This window comes from Pongo pygmaeus, chromosome 7, assembly GCF_028885625.2.
Source record: "Pongo pygmaeus isolate AG05252 chromosome 7, NHGRI_mPonPyg2-v2.0_pri, whole genome shotgun sequence".
Lineage (NCBI taxonomy): Eukaryota > Metazoa > Chordata > Mammalia > Primates > Hominidae > Pongo > Pongo pygmaeus.
This window is the reverse complement of record NC_072380.2, coordinates 16,184,745-16,198,261: the sequence shown is the minus strand read 5'-3', so window position 1 is coordinate 16,198,261 and position 13,517 is coordinate 16,184,745. Positions and strand designations below refer to the sequence as shown.

The 13,517-nt window shown below is 34.2% G+C and overlaps 1 protein-coding gene across 4 annotated transcripts in view; it reads left to right on the top strand.

Moving 5' to 3' along the window:
- MSR1 (macrophage scavenger receptor 1) overlaps positions 1–13,517 on the top strand; it is an 86,500-nt gene that overhangs the window by 20,877 nt on the left and 52,106 nt on the right. For all 4 annotated transcript variants that reach the window (XM_054499460.2, XM_054499458.2, XM_054499459.2 and 1 more), the window contains 2 exons: positions 3,116–3,528; positions 7,689–7,875. In XM_054499460.2, coding sequence (XP_054355435.1) covers positions 3,116–3,528; positions 7,689–7,875 — 600 coding nt within the window. The remainder of the gene's footprint in view (positions 1–3,115; positions 3,529–7,688; positions 7,876–13,517) is intronic.

Here is a 13,517-nt window from a genome sequence, read left to right as displayed (position 1 = left end):
AATAGCAAAAACCTGAAACTTATTAAATGCTTATTACATACCAGGAAGTGGTCTAAGTATTTTACATATAGTTCATTTAATTATTTGGACACTGACTATTAGTACCCCATTAATACAGATGGTGAAATAGAGGCAATGACAGATTAAGTAACTTGTCCAATGCCATAGTTTATAAAGGGCAGAGCCAGAATTGCTAACCCAGGCAGTTCTATTCTAGAATCTAAATTCTTAACTGCTACTTCAAAAGAAATAATAATCAAAAAAGGACAATGTTAGAGGAAAATTTTGAAGTAATTTTGATAAAGTTGTTTATATGGGCTTCTGATTGTTACAGTCAAATTCCATTCCCAATTGTTCTTTTATTCCCAGAGTAACTCAAGCAATACTTTCCACATAGTATATAAGAATTAAATCATAGAATTAATGAATGCATGGATGAGGCTGTCAACCCAAAACTTGGTCCCCACAATGAATTTAATAAATGTGATGAGATACAGTTAAGAAATATACTTTTATTTCCAAGTTATTGATACGTTAAGACGTATAGAGTAACATACTCACTACAAACTCTATTGTAGATCACATCAAAATATTGTCATATTTTCTTATTTCAAATAAGCTAATATTAAATTAATAAAACAAGGAAAAATATGGTATCATATATTTTTTGAAATTAGAATTTAACTACATATTTAGGATGACACTCTTAATGTAATAATAGCTACAGTAGTAATGCTCATCAAATAGCTTCTTTTTTTTTTTTTTTTTTTTTTGAGACAGAGTCTTGCTCTGTCAGCTGGGCTGGAGTGCAGTGCAGTGGCACAATCTCGGCGCACTGCAACCTCCGCCTCCTGGGCTCAAGCAATTCTCCTGCCTCAGCCTCCTGAGTAGCTGGGACTGCAGGCACCCACCACCACGCCTGGCTAATTTTTGTATTTTTAGTAGAGACAGGGTTTCACCATGTTCGCCAGGCTGATCTCGAACTCCTGACCTCAAGTGATCCACACACAGCCTCTTTAAGTAAAGGTAGTAAATACGGTGGACTCTATAACTGAGATAATATCTCTCATGTACAAGGCACTTTAGAGGAATAGATATGCCTATTTAATTTGTGCTCACCACCACTGTTGAGGTAATTGTTACTTTTACAAATTGAGAAAACCAAAGCAAGGAGAGGGATAAGTAACTTGTTCAGAGTAGCCTAGTTGGTAATGGAGGAGTGTAGGAAGATTCTAGAATCAGGGAAATTGATCCTATGTAAACACCAAGCTGTTATTTATTGAACAAAATCCTTGAGTTAGGAGTAGAACTAAATGTTTTTCGTGTGTTGTTTAATTCACAAAAATCTGTAAAAATGGTACTATCACCATATCACTTTTATTAGAAAATTGATAGACTCAGGTGGAGCTGCTTATATTTTTGAGCAATATGAAATTATTCCTTTTATTGTTCCATAATTGTCAAATGTGGAAAATCTTATACATCCAATCTAATATGAATATGACTAACATACATGTAGATAAAAGGTATAAATAGATACATATAGAGAGATATAGGAAAACAGAAAACCTCAGCTGTCACTGAATAGTGATAAGATTGTGTTTAACATTTTCCTCATTGTCTGTAATTATTCATGTTTTTTTTTTTTTGAGACGGAATCTCGCTCTGTTGCCCAGGCTAAAGTGCAATGGCGTGATCTCAGCTCACTGCAACCTCTGCCTCCCAGGTTCAAGCGATTCTCCTGCCTCAGGCTCCTGAGTAGATGGGCCTGCAGGTGCCCGACACCACGCCCGGGTAATTTTTGTATTTTTAGTAGAGACAGGGTTTCATCATGTTGGCCAGGATGGTCTTGATCTCCTGACCTCGTGATTCACCTGCCTCGGCCTCCCAAAGTGCTGGGATTACAGTCATGAGCCAACGCACCTGGCCTATTTTTGCATAAAAAGTTACTGTTTAAGCCTTTTATTTTTTTGAAACTATAAAACGTATTGCTTTAGATTGTTTCAGAATGATAATTAGCTTGTTTAGAGAACATATGCCATTGGGGGATATCTATCAGCAGCTCAGTATGTTCCTAAAATACTATTTTAGAATAGAATTTTTTTTAATTTGGGAAATAATTAATCACAAGATTGTTCATCAAAATATTGACTATATTACTGAAAAGAGGCAAACTAAATGCAGCTGTTTTTTAAAATAAATCTGGCAGATCCATACATATAATACAACGGAGTTTGTTAAATTAGTTTTGTAGAACAATATTAATAATATGAAAAAGTACTTATAGAGCATTACATTAAAAAGTTGTTTCCAGATTGTTTAAAAATGTCATATTTTAAGATAATAATATAAGGGTTGAGACACATACACCAAAATCCTAGAGTTTAAACTAGGATGGTGAGATTCATGGTAAATTATTTTTCCATGTTATCTATATTTTCTAAATTTTCTGCTGTGAGTATATATTTTATAATAGTTAAAAAGGAGTCTTATGAGAATTGTACCTTTATAAAGAGAAAAAATGTATTTGCCCAATTTCCTGCTCCACCAACTGTGAATTAGGTCTGTGTTAACTGAAAATGACACTTTTCTGGCAGCTCAAGTGAAAGAATGAAGAAGATAAACCAACAATTTATCCATATGATGCATGACATCACTATTTTACCACTTATTGCTTTTGTCATCATCATGATCATCATTGTCATTGCTAACATATTCAACATGCTTAGTTCAGAAACTGTATTAAGCATTAGTCCACTTTATTCTAACAACAGTTCCGTAGACACATAGCCTTTCATAATCTATAGTATTTTTTTGAATTGGCAAAGCGAAAATCAATGGCCAAGAAGATTCATACAAGCAGCAATTCAGAAAGCGTAATATAATCCTGGAGTCATCTTAACATAAAATAGGAAAGGGAGAATGTATGCTTCTCAGCAATATACATAGCATAGTTCACACATTGTAGATTAAAAATAAATACTCGATTTAGCCTAGCATTCAAAATGTTAGAATGGAATGGAATAAAATGAACGGAATGGAATGATATGGGATGGGATAGTGTATGCATTTAAGGATCAGGCCATGACTGGTTTATTTTTACTTAAATATACAGCTCAACTCCTGAAGTGGGAAACGAAGAATTGCTCAGTTGGTTCAACTAATGCAAACGATATAACTCAAAGTCTCGCGGGAAAAGGAAATGACAGTGAAGAGGAAATGAGATTTCAAGAAGTCTTTATGGAACACATGAGCAACATGGAGAAGAGAATCCAGCATATTTCAGACATGGAAGCCAACCTCATAGACACAGAGCATTTCCAAAATTTCAGCATGACAACTGATCAAAGATTTAATGACATTCTTCTCCAGCTAAGTACTTTGTTTTCCTCGGTCCAGGGACACGGGAATGCAATAGATGAAATCTCCAAGTCCTTAATGAGTTTGAATACCACATTGCTTGGTTTGCAGCTCAACCTAGAAAATCTGAATGGCAAAATCCAAGAGAATACCTTCAAACAAGAAGAGGTAAGAGTTTGGGGACTGCAAGGTCACGTGCTGGAACTGAACCCATCCAAGTCTCTTCTCCTTAGGCAGTACAGGAAAGCAAAAGTTGCAAACCCTGTTTCATCATCCTGTTTACCCTAATTTCTATGGCTGACTTATCCTGATTTTAAATGAATGTTAAGGGATTTAAAACGGATTCGCCTTCTCCAAACTCTTAGAAAAAGGGGAAATTTTTCCCATTGAATATAGACTCCCTTTACATATTTTATAAATACTGTTAAAATGTCTTTTTAGACTGCCTAAACCAATCATAATTTTTAGATTATCTTAGCAGATCTTGAGAAGTGAACACTCTGTATGTGTGAATTTTGCAAAAGACCCATTTGATATGCTTAGATTTTTTTTTATTTGTAAGTTTCACTCAGAACTTTTGAACTTATACATGGTCCTCACCTTAAGGTGTCAGAAGACAATGGTATTACAGTTTGTGTATGGGGAGTCTATTGGTGAACCTCATCCCAACATGTTGATATTTCGTTTCTATTCCATGTCATGTCTAAAATCTATCAGTGTTTCCTACATTGTTAATAAGTAAGCATGTCAAAGGTATTGGGATATCAAAGCCTTGGGCTATAGAAAGATTAGAGAAAGTGTACGAAGAAGAGACTGTCCATAGTTTTGAATAATATAAGAAAGAGAGGAAGCTAAAATGTTAGTTATCAGGATAGACATTGGTTAAGTTGGGGGAAAGAAGAATGGAGAAAAAATACTATTTATGTAGAAATAGGGTCAGAAGAGCACTGAGATGAGGTAATGACAGAGGGAAGGTGGATGAGATGGAAGAAGAAGGATACATTTGATTCTGGCAGTGCATTAAATCCTGCAGAGACCGTGGAATGTTTTTGTTTGTTTGTTTGTTTGTTTGTTTTTGAGATGGAGTCTCACTCTGTTGCCCAGGCTGGAGTGCAATGGCGAGATCTTGGCTCACTGCACCCTCTGCCTCCCAGTTTCAAGTGATTCTCGTGCCTCAGCCTCCCATGTAGCTGAGATCAAAGGCACGTGCCACCCTACCCGGCTAATTTTTGTATTTTTAGTAGAGACAGGGTTTGCACTATGTTGGCCAGGCTGGTCTTGAACTCCTGGCCTCAGGTGATCCGCCCATCTTGGCCTCCCAAGGTGCTGGGATCACAGGCGTGAACCACTGTGCCTGGCTGGCCATGGAATGCTTTTGAACCCACATGTGAGGAATTGAAAGCAAATTGGAAACTATTTGAAAGATGGTAGAGATTTTGAACCTGTTTGAAGTGATAATTAATGGAAAAAATCAAAATCTGGTGATCAGTGAGCTGTTTGAGTTGGGATAGATTACACTTACATTTTGGAGGGAACTCCAGCATTAGAAAAGGAAATACAAGGGAATGGTGAAAGTTTGAAAGCTATATACATCTTTAAAAACAGTAGTCACTCACAGAGACTTAGAAACTAGGTCAGTGCCAGTACGTGTGTGTGTGTGTGTGTGTGTACTCCTGTGTACACTGAAAAACAACATTCGGACTCTCATCTCCGTTGCTTGAATAATTTTATTGATCTTTGAATCTTTAGCTCAATGTAGGAATAAATAAATTAAATGAATGCCTGAATTTGTAAATGGCATTTGAGGAAATGGCTTATAAGTGACACCAGCATAACACTTATCAAGGACACACCAAACATTAATTTAAAAGAAGGAGGAAGAACATTGGCACCAAATGAGAGACAGGGGTGGCATTTATCATCTCCATCGACAGAGGTGAAAGGGACTGTATGACTACAAAATTAAATGCCTGTTTCTAGGAGGGTCACTGGTGGTAGCATGTGGAGGGAGTGCGTGGATGCTGTATAGGATTTTTTTAAATTAAATACACTTTTCCTCCTCCCAGTAAAAATAATTTCCAATGAAATTTGACAAATGTAAACACCATATGCAGTTTTCAAAGAAGGGAATAAGAAGGTAGCCTTAGCGGCCAGGCGCAGAGCCTCACGCCTGTAATCCCAGCACTTTGGGAGGCCGAGGTGGGCGGACCACGAGGTCAGGAGTTCGAGACCAGTCTGGCCAACATAGTGAAACCCCATCTGTACAAAATAAAAAAAAAAAAAATTAGCCAGGTGTGGTAGTGTGCACCTGTAATCCCAGCTACTCGGGAGAACCACTTGAACCCAGGATGTGGAGGTTGCAGTGAGCCGAGATCATGCCATTGCACTCCAGCCCGGGTGACAGTGCGAGACTCCGTCTCAAAAAAAAAAAAAAAAAAAAAAAAAAAAGAAAAAGTAGCCTCAGCTTTTAGGTATGATGAAAAAGCTGGATGATTCCTGGTTTCTAGGAAGCAAAATCACTGTCCAGCCACTTAACACTTTATGCTGCGTGTCTGGAACTACCTGACATACTTGCAGCAATTTTTAGCCACCTAAATTAAGTCAAGTGTATTTATCATGGTGGTGTGCTCTAAAAACATCCATGCTCACTATTTCACCTTTATTGTAATGATGGTATTGTACAGAAAATGTCAAATGGTCGGGGAAGGAGGAGGTGCAGGATATAAAAATTCTAATCTAGAATAAGGTTTTGTTTGGGAGAAGGCACAGTTAGAGCAATGAAAGGTGATAAGTCTCTCTGCTTAAGTATAGTGTCATTGAAGAGGCAATTCTAGATGCACATTCATTTATTTTCAAAGGTCTTACACTCTGACCATCTTGATCCTCTCACCTAAGCTTGTCTAGTCCAGTCCAACTCAAGAGAGTGTGATATTCTTTCTACATCTATATTAAAGAAAAATAAACCACTGGCTTATTTCCATGTGCAAATGGGAAATGAGTATCTATCAACTTTAGAACATAGGAGTACTTAATACAATAATAAAGTATACAATGAAGACAGAAAATGGGATAAAAGTAGAACAGAAAGACAAAAATTATTACCAGAATAGATGAGAAGATTTGGTTCATCAAAAAGAAAAAGCCCAATGCTGAAAGAGAAAACCAAGCAAAGGATCTAAAAGAAAAATTAATAAATATTAATCGTCAGAAATTTAATGACTGGATACTTCAACCTCACTATAATTTGAAAAACAAGTTAAATAATAATGATTTGCTATGTACCTACTCTTACTATGCAAACTTAAATATATTAATGGTACCCAGTATTTAGCGGCAAAAAGTGGACGCTGATACGCAGTAAGAGGAAGAAAAATGGTAGCATATATTTGGAGAGCTGTTTAATATTTAGTTTCTTTGGTCAAATCCACTTCCAGGAAGATGTTCTATAGAAGTACTTACATCAATATATGAATATATTTAAAATGATGTTCATGGCAACATTGTTTAAAGTTGTAGGAAAGTGCACAGCTCAAAACACTATGAATAGGAATCCTAAATAAATTTTGAGAAATATATTTAATTCCACTAAATTACTGAAAATATCAGTCTCTAAAGTATTTTAATAGATAAATATCCTTAATATATTATTGAGTAAAATATAAAAGCATAGTCCAGGATATTGGTAGATCCTCTCTCTTTTTCACACTCTAATTATATGAATGTGTATGTATAAATATGCACAAAATATACATGTGTTTGAAAACACAAAATACTAATGCCTCAAATACAGAGGCAATGCAAATTGAAGGTAAAGCACTGTTAATATGCGAGTTTGAGGTTTTATTGAGTATGAAACTCTATTGTCAATGTTCATCACCACTGAGGATTATGACATTAAACTTTGCTTATTACTATAAAACAATTTCTCGTATAAATCTATCAAATTTACAGAATTTGAATATGTTGCCACTGTAAGTACAGTATGAAGACATTTTACTTCAGATAAATTAAGACCTTATGATGTTTATTGAATTTTATTGTTAGCATTTTGACATCTATATATATAGGAATAGAAACATATCCTAGATATATTAAATTGATTTTTGAAGTGTGTTGTGATTGTAAACATTCAGCCATTCAGTCAAGAGGAAATGTTTCACAATTAAAGAATTACTACTTTCAAAACAGTTTTCTAATTTCTATATTCTTATTCCATAAAACTCCTGTAATATGTTTTTAAAAACCTGAACTCCGAGGGTTTCTTGAACTTTCATATATGATAATTATGTATGTAACAAAGGCTGTGAATGCTCACTTATGTTTTACAGGAAATCAGTAAATTAGAGGATCGTGTTTACAATGTATCAGCAGAAATTATGGCTATGAAAGAAGAACAAGTGCATTTGGAACAGGAAATAAAAGGAGAAGTGAAAATACTGAATAACATCACTAATGATCTCAGACTGAAAGATTGGGAACATTCTCAGACCTTGAGAAATATCACTTTAATTCAAGGTAAAATGTCTTGTCATTCCTCCAGAAAATGATATATATATTAAAATATACTGATACATGCAGAGATTTGATATTTGAAATCCTATGGTTTGAAATATATAGTTTTTGAGCTTACATTTACTGTAGATACCCAAAGGAAAGAATATTAAAATCAGATCAAGACAGGGTACGATAACCAGTAACCTGGTGTCATTTCAATAGAAAGGGATAAGCAAAATATATCTTAAGGTCTAATGATTTTCTCATTTTTAAAAACTACCTCATAAGTATTGAATACAAGTTTTCTGTAATTACAAGTTTCTTCACATGTTCACAAACCAAGCTTGTTAGTATTGTTTTTTCAAAACTTCCAGTCTTTTTTATTTCTTACTTGACTGTATTATTAATTAAAGGAATCTTTTGAACTCTCCAAAATAATGATGGATTTGTCCATTTCTTCTGCAGCGCCTGTTAGTGAAATAAGGTGAATTTAATCTTACTTATATATATTTATTTTATATATATATATATATATGCTTTCTTACTATGTATGTAGGCTCTCAGTTTTAGCTTTACATTTTAGATATTTTAGTTTTAGCTTTACATTATACATTTTTTCTATATTTTGATTTTGATTTTCTATATTTTGATTTCAACCATTTGCATGTATTTTTCTATATTTTGATTGCAACCTTTTGCCTTTTGGTATCCTTTGTTTTAGGTTTGTCTCTTGTAATGAACACTTACCTTTTCTTTTTAAAAAATATACAATATGACCATCTCTTTTCATTGTATTTATTTCCACTATCTTATCATGTGCTCTGGTTTTCTCCAGTTTATTTAATGTTTCTTTTGCTTTCCTTTATTGCCACCTTTGGATTGATTAAGATTTTTCTCTTGCTGAATTTTTCTCTCTACCAAAGTTACCAAACAGGTTTTAGAAACTTTGTAGTATATTTCTATTTCTTATTGATTGTTGACCTTAACATTTATTTTGAAGTCTAAAGTTGATCAGTATCTTAACATTCATCCTAAAATATACAAGGAACTGAAAGTGGTTTGATGATCCTCTTCCCTAATTTCCTGCTAATATTTTTAGTATAGTTTATTCTACTTTATTTTTTTTTATCAAGAACTTAGTCAATATTATTTTTCTTTTTTTATGCAGACAATATTGTGGAGCCCTAATTAGGGAAAAGTAGTCAGGCTGGTAGGACCAGGGAAAGCAAAGAGAAAGAAGATAAGCTATAAATCTGCCTTTCTTCTTTGTCCAGAACATGTAGGTCCCTCCTGCATGAAACTTATCACCAGATACCTGCAAGTTAACCCACTGTAACCTTGGCTTACCAGTACTGCACAAGGTCTCTTCAGCATACGTTATAAACACTATTCTATAAAATCTTCAGCAAACCTTTGTTTCCTGGCAATAATTTTCTCTTCTGCTGGCCTGCTCATTGCCCCCTTGCAAGGTATTTTCCTGCTTTTTCTAATAAATCTGCCTTTCTTTATCTACAACCATCTTGGTAAATTATTTAACTCTGCACCACTGGCTCAGATAGTCATCACTCACCCACAACAAATATTTATGTAAATTTGCCCATGAATTTACCAATTGTTCTCCCTTCTAAATGCACCTCAGTCATTTCTTCTGGGATTATTTTCCTTCTGCCTGAAGTTTATCTTTTGGAAGTTCATTTAGTGAAAGTAAATTGATAATGAAACCTTCTGATTTCATTTTCTCTATTTTGTCTTGATCTTTGAAATTGTTTTACTATATACGCACTTCTTAGGTTGACAGTTATTTTGATTCCTTCTATCAGTGTGCTGAAAAAATTGGTCCCCTGGCTTCAAGGTTTTCTTATGGCTCTTAAAATGACTGCCACCAATCTGTTGGTCATTCTCTTTGTCTTCATATCTGCAGTGTACTTATCTGTGGTTTTGTATTGATAATTTATCCATTTAACATTTGTTGTACTTCTTATATTAGTGGATTTATGTCTATCAGTTTGGGAATATAACCAGCTTCATTCACTTTGACTATTGCTTCTTCACAATTCTTTCTCTCCTTTCCTCTGTAACTCACAAAAAATTCATATTGGATGTTCTCATTCCAGCTTCCATGTCTGTTAAGCTCTATTTCATGATTTTAATATTTTGTCTCATTTTATATCAGCAACTAGAAAAATAGAACTAAGAACTTCATGTGATTTCATTTCGAATACACTAGTCTGAGAAAATTAAGAAGCCTAATAATCAAGGGAAGACAATGAAAAAAAAAATAAAAACAAGTCCCAGAAAACTATATATAGACAATTTTTACTTCTAATGCTTATAGTTAGTAAAATTATGTAAACTTACAGACACATAAATATGTAACATAATGGTTGTTTTAAAATTTAAGAAAATGATAAACACAAAATTCAGGGTAATGTTTATCTATGAAAAGGAACTAGATGAATGAGATGGGGGAACATCTAGGTAGATACCAATTTCTTGGATTGTGGTGTTGCAAGGGTATTCTCATTATTGTACTTTATAGCTTGCTTATACAGAACACATATCACATATAGTATTTATCACAGTAAAATAGATGATAAAGAAAAATTTGAATTAATCAGATTTTTCTCTAACAATTAGATACCTCCACTTTGGATTTCAAATAAATGTCCAAAGCTTTACAAATTCAAAACCAAATCCTCGCTTCTTAAATAGCCACCCCCATCTGCCTCCCCAAATCTGTTGCATTTTCAGTCTTTTTGTTGGTTTTGTCATTTTCCAACTACCTGCTCACTCCATGATCTTGGAAGCTGTCTTTGACTTCCTTGCTGTCATTCTCTACATAATCCATTTGTAAGTCCGACTAATTCTTATTTCATACAATATGTCAAATCAAACTTCTTCTTACTCTCTATTACTACTCTAATTCAGGCAACCATATCCCAGTCTGGTGTATTACATCCACTTCTCAGTTGGTATCCCTGGCTCTGCTCTTAGTCCATTCTAAATAGAGAAAAAAAAATGCTATTTAAGAAAACCCACACAAACTACTGGATGCGTGTGGTTTCTCTCTTTACACTAGATGTGTCTTTTGTCTCTCTTGCTTAAATCCTCCAATATCTTCTCATTAGACTTGGGATAAAATCTAAACTTCTACTTGGTCTGTCACCTGTCTACTTCTCTACCCTAATTTTCTAAATCTTCCCTCTGTCATCCTTCTGCCTAGCTTGGAAATGTGGAAGAAGGAAGTGCCACGAACAAGTAAAAGTTAATAAAGAAAAAGTGCTTGTTTCATTTCGTGCTGTCCATAATGAACACTAGACATTTTCTCTTTCTCTTGAAATGTTCTTCTCTACATCTCTACTCCTTCTTGGCTGCACTTGAAGTTACCTCCTCCACCTTCCACCATTCTTATTCCAAACTCCCCCATCTCTCTCTACCATGATTTGCTTTAATTTCCTCATAGTATTTACCACTATATGAAATTATGTCATCTCTACATTTGCTTACTTGTTTAGCTTGTATCTTCTCCAGTAGAATGTGAGCTCTGTGAGGTTAAGTCTTCTCCTTCTTGTCTACCTCTGCATTCCCAATGCCTGTTAGAGTGCCTGGAAAATAGTGGGTGAGCAATTATATATGTGTTGAGTGAATAAGTGAAACTAACACTTTCTTCTTAGCAAGTTACACTCTATAATAGCAGAGTCATTCTTCCTGGTTTCCAAGCTATCGATTTTAATTATTTTATATCTCCCAAGACCACCATTAGTTCTCAACGTTCTGTATTCGCTATTCCCTTGTCATTTCTTTATATCCTCATATAAATTATTCTTATCACTTCTTTGCCAGAGTTGCAATTGTTTCCTGCCCAGACTGTAATCCTTTTTTGCACCCTTGTAAAATACAGCCTTGCTTTAGGAAGCATAAAGACTCTCTGTTGCCCCTTCATTAGACATACAGTTTTGCCTGTAGCACTCAAGGTCTTCTTCAGTGTGTCTCTTAACTAGTCTTGAATGCTTCATTCCCTCCCTTGTCTTTTTTGTATATGAAATATTCCAACTAATTTGACTGTTATTTTAATGTACCCAGTACTTTGTGCATCCCGTCTCAGGTCTTTTCCTTTATTTGAAGTATTTTCTCTTTGATTTGTATTCAAAAATATCTTATTTATCATTCAAAGTCCATCTAAGATGCCACCTCTTGCATGAAGCCTTTGCTGGTTCTACCAACAGTAAGACCCAGCTGACATTTATTTCTGTCTTAATACAGAACATTAAGCATTCTCTCACAAGACAGAATCACTAATGTGATAGTTATGTTTAAAAGTATCTCATATTCTCTTCGAGAACCGTGTTAACTCTTCGTGGACACAAGTTACTTCAATTAGAAACTATTCTTTATATCTCTTATAGCACCTAGCCATAAAATATATATTAATTAAATTATAACTTAAGAAGCATATTTTAGAAATTAATGAGTGCTTTATCCTTTAACATGTGTTGATTGCAGGGTTAGTGTAATTACTTTGTGTTCTCTTTTCCTTTATATTAATAATCACTTAATAATTATACAGTTAAAAGAGACAAAGATTTTTTAATACATTTCTCAAGTAGTTATAATAATTAGAGCCTTAAAGAACTACATAAAATTTCATTGTGGAAATGGTGAAGTAGAGTTTGGTGGAGAGTTGGGGATAACATGATTTAAAGAAGCAAAGATGAACTCTAGAGAAAGGTATTTAAGAGAAATAAAATATAATATGGCTCCGTGGTGAGAATAGCTAACATTTTGTTTATTTGGAAAAATTTTAGATATATTGGCTTCCTAGGATATAAGAGCACCAAAAAAGAAATATTGATTTTTATAGTAGAGAAAATGAAAAAACAACTGAGGATATTTGAATTTGGAGTTTTGTACAATTAATTACTGAGATTGTAACAGCTGGACTGTAGGCTAGAAGTGGCGGTTCATGCCTGTAATCCCAGCACTTTGGGAGTCTGAGACAATATAATTCCAGCACTTTGGGAGACTGAGACAAGAGGGCCTTTTGAGCCCAGGAGTTCAAGACCAGCCTAGGCAAAGTAGCAAGACCCTATCTCTGAAAAAAAAAAAACAAAAAACAAAAAACAAAAAAAACACTTAACCAAAGGAAAAAAAACTGAATTGTGAGTTTATCTAACCACTATGTAAAGGAAAAATTCAGCTGAGGAATAATGGAAGAACAGATATGGAAAATGAAGTCAATTAAATTTAGAACATGGTAGCATAGGATCAGGAAAGAAATGAAATGTTCTAGTTCTGATTTTACCCAACTAGCTTTAAGAGCTTGAGCAACTCACTCTCTGACCCTCTATGAATATGTTTAGTTAAACAATATTTAAAGTGTCTTCCAGATTAAACATATCTAAATCAATGAGCATGAAATCTAGAAAAAAAAAAAGAAGCAGGTTTAGGCAGCAATAGACTAGAAGATGTGGCAGATTTTTATGATGATCTGAATATGAGATAAGATTGAAAACAAAGTAGAAAATTAATGCTCATAATGAATAAAAACTAGAGAAGCATAGCTCTGGAAACTTAGATATTATTAGTGCTATGTTATCATCTGAGGATTTTAAATGATATGATACGCCTGGGTTTGCTTTTCTAGTAAATTGTGTAATTCTGTT